The sequence below is a fragment of the Pinus tabuliformis genome, chromosome X (genome assembly GCF_031772625.1).
Source record: "Pinus tabuliformis cultivar Carrire ecotype Pingquan chromosome X, CPIR1, whole genome shotgun sequence".
Taxonomy (NCBI): Eukaryota; Viridiplantae; Streptophyta; class Pinopsida; order Pinales; family Pinaceae; genus Pinus; species Pinus tabuliformis.
Window position 1 is genome coordinate 1,672,006,853 of NC_142308.1, and position 10,166 is coordinate 1,672,017,018.

At 42.5% G+C, this 10,166-nt stretch overlaps 1 protein-coding gene across 1 annotated transcript; it reads right to left on the reverse strand.

Annotated features, from left to right (window-relative positions):
• Positions 1 to 2,328: 2,328 nt before the first annotated feature.
• LOC149146437 (WUSCHEL-related homeobox 6-like) lies at positions 2,329 to 2,691 on the reverse strand. Its single transcript, XM_089452766.1, has one exon. It carries the CDS (start codon positions 2,689 to 2,691, stop codon positions 2,329 to 2,331), a length of 363 nt encoding a protein of 120 aa, XP_089308892.1.
• Between the last annotated feature and the right edge of the window lie 7,475 nt (positions 2,692 to 10,166).

Genomic DNA, 10,166 nt, shown 5'->3' on the forward strand with positions numbered 1-10,166 from the left:
TCGTCATGGTCGACCAATGATCAATCACAAGTGTCGCCCTTGTCGCTCACACCGTCGGTCAGTCATGTTGAGCATATGTGTCTGGATGGTTTGAGTCGTCCCGTCGTCAAATCATGTAAGTGTGCGTTTGCAAGATCACGTATGCACCTTTTCACTCATTCACACACTTAGTCATTTTACTGAAGTTATGATGATCGGATTCCCCTCTGACAGCTAGAACTTCACCCCGCCATCGACTCAATCGACTGTCACCCAGAACAGCGCAGAAGCACCAAGATAGCCATTTCAAGTTGCGCTTCCTGCAAGTAAATCAATCAGCCTTCATGCTGGTCAACCAAAGAGTTTAACCCAACAGTCACCTCGGGACTGACTCCCCTAAAAAATTGTGCAAAGGTTGCAGACCTTACTTGCTTCGCTGACGAAGAAAATTGCACAGACATGCCAGACAGACACTATGTGCCCATCCCTGTCTCCCTTAGAAAATTGCACAGTTTTTCCAACCAGCCCTCCAATTAGTCGACCAGCGGCTCACCCAGAAAACTGCGCAATTTTCATGAGCAAGCCCTCTGTTGCCCAGCAGCCCGCTCAGCTCAGAAACTGTACAGAGGTGATCAATAGGCCAACCTCCTAGCATCAACACATTTTTCCCCGCCAACAGCTCCCATCAGCGAACTACCAGTTCCCTCCAGAAATTTCATAGTTTTTGCTACCAAGCTCCAGCAGCGGACTGCCAGTTCCCTCTAGGAACTAAGTAGTTTGTTGGACACCTAATCCTCTAAGGGTTGGAGTGGAAGCCGAATAGCCAAAAGGAGTCCAAGAGACCACTTGGAATATGAATCCAAGCGTCACACCATGTACTATAAATGTATATCATTTGTTAATAATAAGTGTACTCTCCTGTTTATCATTCATATTATGTTGCTGCCATGTGTGTGTTTAACATGGTATCAGAGCAGGCGATCTCTTGCCCTGCTCAATTGTGAGCCACCTGTTTTTGTGGCCTTTGTAAACCAATGCTCTTCTCCTGTTTATACCTTTCTGAACATTTGTTAGAATAAAGGTTGTTATCTCTATCAGCTCTGCCACTCAGACCTATTCTGAACAAGTCCTGGCCCTCTGCGACTTAGATTCTCTATTCTGAAATCCTATCAGCCATATTTTAGCTGCATTCTCTGCGCACACTTCCCCAAATAGAAAAATCCTAGCAGCTCTGACGCTGACGCTTCCATTGGTCTGACATACCTGACACTAACGCTTCCACTCGTCTGACATACCTGCTCTTGGCGCTATTGGATACCTGCTCCTGTGGTTGCTCGATACCTGCAAACAAAACGCTAAGCAAAAAAAACGCTTTGCGATCCTTTATTGCGGCCTGCCCTCATTGTGGCTTTGATCCATCGTTTGAGCCAATTCAGGGCAACAAGCCCGCAACTACAGGTAGCTTTTCACATTGGATTTGGTTGCCATATGCATTTGCAGCTGCTGAAAATGGTGAATAATTCATTGTGATGAGGAGCCGATGATCTTGACCAAGTTCCTGACAAAGAGTTCAAAGTAAAACCCGTTCTAGAGGTCAACGACTAGACTCAGTCATAAGGGATGTTCAAACGATGACGAGATTAGTTGCGGAAGGCTTGGGTAGCTTTTCTTTGACAACAAAACTAATAGTTTTTTAGACTGTTTGTTTCTCTGTAAAGGGTTTTTTAGAAGCTCTACACCATCTGTAATTACTTATTACTTATTAGAGTTTAGACCATGTAAGGCGAATTGTTTATGTTGTAAATACTGTGCAAACATCCAATGTTTATCTTTTATGAATCTATGAATGAATAGGTAGTTTTTTAGGCAATGCATAAATATCTGATAACCAATTTCGTGTAAACTCGTTGGGTCAATTGTTTCCACAATTCAGGTCTCGCATTCGATTCACTTAGAACGAGGAAAATTATAACTAAAAAAAAAGCATATTTACTTGTAGCCGAGATTGAGAATATGGCTTCCTACGCACACTCTGCCCATTGGAGCAATATCATCCAAGGTGGAAGAATCTGGTTCTGCATGCGACGAAACATTTATTAATCTAGCCGTCGTAGTAGCCAAATCAGAGCTCGAACCTTGGACCTTGGGAACTGGAGAGCTTTCGTTCATTACGAAGGCTGAAAATTGTCGGGACAACTCTGGGACATCTAATTCCTTGGTCGTCAATGGTCCTCCCATCAACAACAGAGGAAAAATGACGGTTCTCTCAACTTGGAATGTGAGGACTCCACGAATCGGGGGATCAAATCCCGCTCCAGATCTTCCAATGACATTAACAATCTTGGCCAGTCAAAGACAGTAAGCAGCAAGCTCTTTGGTTGTTTTATGACGGTTAATGCTTCGGCTGCCTAAGAGATTAATACACATAATAAAAGCCAGCACAACACTGGAATTACGCATCAAATTTTTGTGGTTAATTGTCCCCGAGACTCTGCTTCTTTGCTGCCACTTGAATAAATTCACGGTCCTTTGAAGCCAATAGTACACGCTCTTGCTTTGAATGGTACCATACGTCCGTAGTCGACCGACAATCTCATCAATTTGATCAGGAGTGGGATTGCGGATCCCTTCCCTGTACATGGATTCTAATAAATCTTGTTGTTCTTTTGCCAGAATCCATCCAGTGTTTGTGGTGGATTGACCTTCTGTCATTTCTCTGCTTTCTTGACATCCCTTCGTCTCTTTCTCAAAAACTATTGAGAATAAAGCGATTTATGGATTTTGATTGATAGCATGCATGCACCTTCATTGACATTATATCTTTGCGAAGGATCCCACATTACCTAGGTCATTGTAGTGAAGGAGAAGCCTCCTGTTCTGCCATACAACGTGGCCCTGAGTGTAATTGTTGCGACTATATATGGTGCATTATTTTGCGTTCGGGTTGTTACAAAGAGGAAGTGATACATTATTTGGAGCATGATGTCAGCTTGAATGGTATGTATACTTGTTTCAACTGATCTGTGGTGTGTGAAAGTCGTGATATATGTATGTGGAAGATTGTGCATGGTTCATTGGTATCTTTGTACGAAGACTGTGATTTCGTATGGGTATGTTGACTCACATATATGGTGCATGGTTGGTGCATGGTTGCTATTTAAATCATTGAAACATATAAAGTCAAATTACAACGTTTTTTTGGAGATAATTGTAGAAATATATCATATTTTTTTTACTATTTTGGGCCTAGCTCCACCTCTATCTATTGGGATTTATTTTATCAATTGAAGCCATAATAAAAGAAGCTTAAAGAATAATGGTGCATTTCTAGTTGAAATCCTTTGAGGTCTTCATTTTTGCTAAGACACTGGCCAGAATCAATGATTTTTTAGAGCTATTGAGCACATTAATGTTGTCTACTGTTGAAGACACGATGAAGGTCAACAAAGACACTCTCTTTGACATCCAAACCTGTTTGCAAAATGCACAGGAAAACATTGATTTTTTGCAGCTTGAATCTCACCTACAGCGAGAAGAATTACAACAGTGGAGTCATCATTCTGAACTTGTTTCTGTTCAGAACATTGAAATAGACTCCCATGAGAAATAAATCAATTCAGATCTAGTGCCCAATGAAGTAGCAGAATTACATGCAGACGCAAAAATTCAACCAACACTTCCCAAGCCGGTCATCAGACCTTGGGAAGAGCTTGTCCACAACAAGCACAGAATTGCTCTTGGATATGACAAGGACATGTCCTTTCATATTCCAGACTACTCCAAAACAATCCAATTTCAAAGTGCTGGATTTCTTCACAACGGTTCATCTTCACCTGCTCCTCGTGACAGTTCACCTTCAGCTGTTTCAGATTTTGGTTCTCTTCCACAACAACAACAACAACAGATTGTGAAATGCCAACACTGTGACCGACTTGGCCATCTAAAAGATCATTGTTTTGATCTTCATCCATGTAAGCATTGTCATAAAACCAATCATTCTTCAAACAGATGCTTCAGAAACAAACCTCGTGCAAGAACAAAGATTCATCTTGGATGGATCGCTTCTTGGCAATGGGCACCAACAACCAAGAAGATATTCTAGTCACATGTCAGAACTTGTTTTAGAGTATTGAACAGTCTTGCAGTTGAGTTTTCTTCATCATCTCACCTTGTATCTGACAGGGGGGAAATGATGGTCATCTACAAGCTTCAAAGCCACATCAAGCGAGCCTGAGCCACAACCTGCCATACCAGATTCAGAGTTGTAGCTAGAGACAAAGATGCCCCTGAACATGCCTTCAGTTTGTGAAACCTCTTCAAAGAATTGGGGACACTTCCTCTAGCAGAAGAATTCAACTTCTTTCCAGTTTTGGAAGAGTTCCAGGAATTGCATTAAGCATTCCAAAGTTGTTGGTCATCCTTAAACCATCACAGGTTGAGACTTCCCTTTTCAGGTTGAAGTTCTCCTTTTTATGAGGGGTGAGACCTCCCTTTCATGGTTGAATGTTTCCCTCTTCAAAACATCAGGAGCACTTCCTCTAGTAGAAGACTTGAGCTTCATGCCAGACTTGGAAGAGTTTCAGGAACTGCACTAAGCGTTCCAGTGTTGGTGGTCATACTTAAACCACCGCCCTTTATACCAACATTTCAAGGAGCACATTCAGCCTAGTGCTGCCATGCATTTTTGCACGTTTTGTATTATAGCTCTCTTCTTGGACTCATACATAACCCTTTGGATTAAGGGGGGGGAATGTTGGAAACCTAATCCTCTAAGGGTTGGTGTGGAAGCCGAATAGCCAAAAGGAGTCCAAGAGACCAATTGGAATATGAATCCAAGCATCACACCATGTATTATAAATGTATATCATTTGTTAATAATGAGTGTACTCTCTTGTTTATCATTCATGTTACACAGTAATTTGTCACGACCTTCACTCCAGTCCTTCTACTGTGTCATGTGTCCAAGTCAAACATGCTCATATTGAACAAATTCTCTCTGATATTGCCAAATGACCCACTTTTCCTAAGTTATCTGCCTCATCGCAACTATGGACTTAATATATGTGCTGAAGGGCGCTCATGAATAGTCCAGCCGCGCTGCCAGCGCAGAAGTACATCTGATTCCCACGATGGTCCGATTTCATGCTCCAGCGTGAGGTTACTTATTATCTTTGGCGATGATCTGACTAGCTACATTGCTCACTAGCGATGTCAGCGCTAAAGCTCAGTTATGCACTCGCGATGATCCAGATTGGGCGAATTTGTTCCAACAGTTGACCTTTTGGATGACTCCAAACCTGGTTGTTGGCATAGTTTGTGTCGCCTTTCCTCCTTTTGTATGGTTGTTCCGTCATTTGTGCTACCTTCCTTGGGGATAAGCTCACTCTTCCACCTTTCATGGAGACTCCTTCTCCTATTTAAACTCTCACCATTGCTATGCACTGCTAGTTTGGATAGTTTAGATAGTTGGATAGTTTCCTAGTTGGTAAATTCTTGGATTGAACAGTGCTGTTAGTGTTTGTGAGTTTGCTAGATAGCTGGCGTGAGTGTGAAAAGTGTGGGATTTTTGATAGCTTGTGGAAGGTTGTGAAGTGCCCTTAACATTGTGTAAAACTTATGAGTGAGAGAAAATTTTGTATGTTGGGAGATCTATCTTCAAAGAGTGAATGCTTGAAGAACTTGCTGGCTGGATCCCCCTGAGAAGGCTTGCGATGTCAAGACTTTGGTTGTAAGCTTGCTCTTATTTCATTATTAATACAATCGATGATGTTTTCCTATGTCTTGTATGTAATTTACTTGATAGCTCATGACTTCTTGACTTTGTGAGTAAATAGATCATTGTTGTTTTTCGGTTACGTGCTTTGTTGTATTTCCTTAGCATTGTTTCAGGTTGATCACTCATTAGAAGAAGGAAGTGGAAGCTGGAGCAGCGCAACGGAACTCCATCGACCGCCGGTTGAGGTAGGCCTCCAACTATGACTGTTTAAGGAAAATCTATTGTTGATATGTCCTTGTTTGTGACTAGACCCACTCTAGGGCTAGAGGGGTTGCCTCTGTCCACAGAGAGAACACTTTCCTGCATCACAATTCATATTATGTTGCTGCCATGTGTGTGTTTAACACAGTTTTTATTGTCAATGTCCCAACAGTTGACTGCTAGTTCCCTCCACGAATTGCACAGTTTTTGCTGCCAGTGACCTAGCAGCCAGCTACCAGTTTCCTCCAGTAATTGCACAGTTTTGGCTGCCACGCTCCCGCTGCCCGCTCCTTCCAGAAATTGCGCATATTTTGTCTGTCATGCCTTCCCACAGCCCAGACTGCTCCTCTAAAAAACTGTGCAGCTTTTCCCTCCAGTTGAGCTAGACCCAGTGAATAGTCACTATCGATCCAGATTACTCGTCTCCATCACCCAGTGACTCTTGCGCAGTTTTCACCAGCAGTGCCCAGAGCCTCCATCCAAGCTCATTCCATGAAGTCTTGTCCCCTCTCCTGGTCACCTGCATCCGAAATGTTCATGCATCATGGTAGACTAGGAGGTTTATGGATTTGATGTTGTCTTGTCATGAGCGACTGCAAATATAGGTACTCGAACGAACATGGCACGACGACGAATGGGATGAACAAAGGGAGTTCATGCAGAAAGACATGTTCATCAATGGACAAGTGAACATGCGAGATGTGTTCACGGATGGATGAGCATGCACTTTTCGCGAATGGGTGAACCTGTCAAGCATGCCAACATGCAAGTAAGGAGCAACATCCAAAGGCAACATCAAGCGAACCCATCAACCATTGAATACTTCGCACACTTTGCCATGCAGAGGTGAAGCTGTGACACACCATGAGGACATTCATCACCCAACAACACTACATCTTGACATGCACACCAGCAGCAGCACGAATGTACCAACATTGTCACGTCAAATCTTGTCATGAGTCATGTCATCCACATCTCTATTGTGGCCCATACTGTCAATTAATGTAATGTAACGTGGAAGTCCAAGAGACCAACTTGTTGTATGAAGAGTCACGTATAGTCGAAAAGTCATGGAAGTCAAACAATCATGAGGGTAGTCGAACAACCACAAAGGTAATCTTCACACTTGGCTATAAATACCCCCTCATTTGTACATGCAAAGGACTTTTCACCTCAGCTCCTCCCACATAGCCTTGGGAGTCTATAATCTTTTCTTTGAGGAGTAAGTAGTGGCTTCAATGCCCTGCCCACGAGGTTAGTGATGTATGGTGTAACAATGTTTCTTGGAACTTTGGCTTAATTCAAAAGCTTGCTAATAGGCCAACACATTTTCACACATGTATTGTAAGGGTTGTAAGACTGATCTTGAACACTTGTAATGCATGTTGCTTTAACCTGTGTTTAACACTTGAACTCGTTCACTTATTGTAATACATATATATTAATGAAAATGTGTTGTATGTGTTGTTAATGATGTCCTGCCCGTGTTGGTTACCTCCCCGGACATTAGACAGAACTTTCACATAAACTTGCTATAACAATCGTTGCACTCACGCGGACTCATCCACTGAGTGTTGTACATGTTATCTTCCCTAGTATGTTGTGACTGCCGCATCTGTGTGGACTGTTCTTCCGGACGCTATGCACGTCCTGTTGTGTTGTGTGTTCCTAACAGAGTTGGGGCTTCCATCTAATCGACTTGGGACTCACTCCCACCCTCTCCCCGTATAGTGAAAGAACCATTGACACAAGTAACACTAGTAATCACCAGGCACATGAACCTCATTACTCGAAGACAAATCAGACCACTCTACTGTGCTGATAAGCAAGAGTTGAGGCAAATCTTTAGGATAGTGGCAACCGGGCGATCATATCGAATGGGACTCCCACACCAAATGGTGTGAGGTCTAGTTAGGACTTCATACTGGGGTGATCCCCTGAATGTTGGCGGGTCTAGCACCGTCAACATTTCTGGCGCTAGAAGGAGGGTCGCCAGTTGTATATGGTTGAACATCCTCTCACACTCACTCATCAACCAGTTGGTCAACGAAGTAACTCGCACTCCTTCTCACTTATGCGCGACTTTGCAGTTGGTTACTTCTCACCTCCCAGGACTAAACACGAAATTCCATATCATCACCTTTGCTTCATCCATCCCATCACTCGCCAATTCGCGAAAGCAGTTGGACTGATCTTAGGCATACAACATCCTCCATACACATCAAGGAAGCCAAAAGCCACTCCCACAGGGGTTGTTGTATCATCGGTGGAAGAAGCAATTCTTGCCACACTTGAAGGTCTGGCATAAGCTATTAAAGATGGAGAGGAACCTCTGGTCTTCCAACAGGGGGAACGAGACACCCTTGTGATCAGACTCCGGTATAGGAGGCCGGGGGGGAGGGGGGAAGACAGCGGAGGAGGCGAAGGCGGAGAAAAATCAACAGACTTAGAGTCGAAACCGTCAGATTCCGAAGAAGAGGAGGAGGACGAAGAAGAAGAAGAAGAGATGGTTGACCCAAATCTAGAATGGATGACTCAGGGACCATTGGCTCTCCTGGGTGTTTTGCACAAGATGCCAAAGCGAGCAGAGAGAATAAAAATTGCTAAAAAAGGTTGAAACTGTACCCAAAAAAATGTTTTACGGAGTCTTGATATTTTATCTTTAATAACATTGCTAAAAAATGTTGAAATTGTACCCAAAAAAAATAATCTTGCGTCAACACTTTTCATTTTCAAGGTGTTTTTTCATCCTTTTTGCACAAAAAAAAGTGGTTTTTACTACCATTTAAAAAAAAAAATGTTGAAATTTTACGCTAAAAAAAACATCATTCTGCCATGCACACTTTTCGTTTTGGGGTTTTATTCATGTTTTTTGGGGGATTTTTTGGCTAGAGTTCTCGTTTTGAGGTTACAGTTCTTGTTTGATAGGTTGTTTTGTTATAAATAAAAATGATTCGGATTTTGGGGGGAGGCCCCCAAGATCTAAGAAGTTGAAATGGATCTTGGGAGGAGAGACCCCCAAGATCTGAAAACTTGAATTGCCAGAAGAAAAAAAGAGGAGAATGCCCAATAAACAAAACCACAAAGAAACTTTTATTTAAAATAGTAATGAAAATAAACCAGCTAGGGCGATGGTAGCTTATCTCTGAGAAGAGATGTGTGGCTACATGCCTCTGAACTGTAAAGGCTACATTGTAGCGGACAATCTGTCCTTTTACAAAATGTGACTTGTTACTTATAATATTTTTCAGTTACAATACCACGGGTCAATTCCATGGGTGAATGAATACCACGGGTGGATTTTACAATACCACGTGCAGATGCCATTTACAATACCATGGGTAAATTCCATGGGTCGATGAATAATTTGGGTGGATGAGTACCATGGGTTGATGCCATTTTCCATTCGGATCATTCCTCCCTCCTTAAGAAGCAATGGTCCCCATTGCGTAGAGTTCCCTCTTGTGAAGCCTTTGTTGAATATGAAGAGCCACTGAAAATAAGGGTTTTATGTGGTTAACCTAAAACCCTGATAAACGAAGATCCGAGGATAGAGATACCCTGTAAGGCTTGTGACCAACTGTGATTTTGACAGTGTGCGGCCTAGCAAATGGACTTCGATGACAAGGATTTTATGCGGTTGACCCATAACCATGATATTGGTTGCTGATGAAGTAGCAGGTGCCTACATAGCCTGGGGTGGGAGGGCACGTCTCCAAATAACCCAAGCCAAATGCTGCTATGTTGAAACTGATGAATGTGAAGCAGGTGCCTACTAAAGTGGGGTGGGAGGGCACGTCTCCAATGGGAACCCACTCCGAATGCTACTCCAGAATTAAAATGGGCATAACTCAGTCAATATAACTCAGAATATTTATTATAACCTGTTTTTGGAAGCAGAAAGATCATTTTGCATCTTCCCATGAGTTGGAAATCCTTATCTGGACACTCTGAGATCTCAAATTCGTGCTGCAACAGTTCCGCCGTCCCAAAAATTCTGATAAAATAACTGATTTTAAATCAGCGATATCCCCCACATCCAAACTCCGATTCGACCCATTTGTTTTTTGAAATTGGGTGATTTTTCGAGAGGAATCCAGATCTGGTATTTGTTTTTATAAATTTTGTACCAAATGTTTCAGATCTGATCTGCAATGTCGCCGCCCAAAAAAAAATCCTGCAAAAAAATGAGAAAAAAATTCTTCCTGCT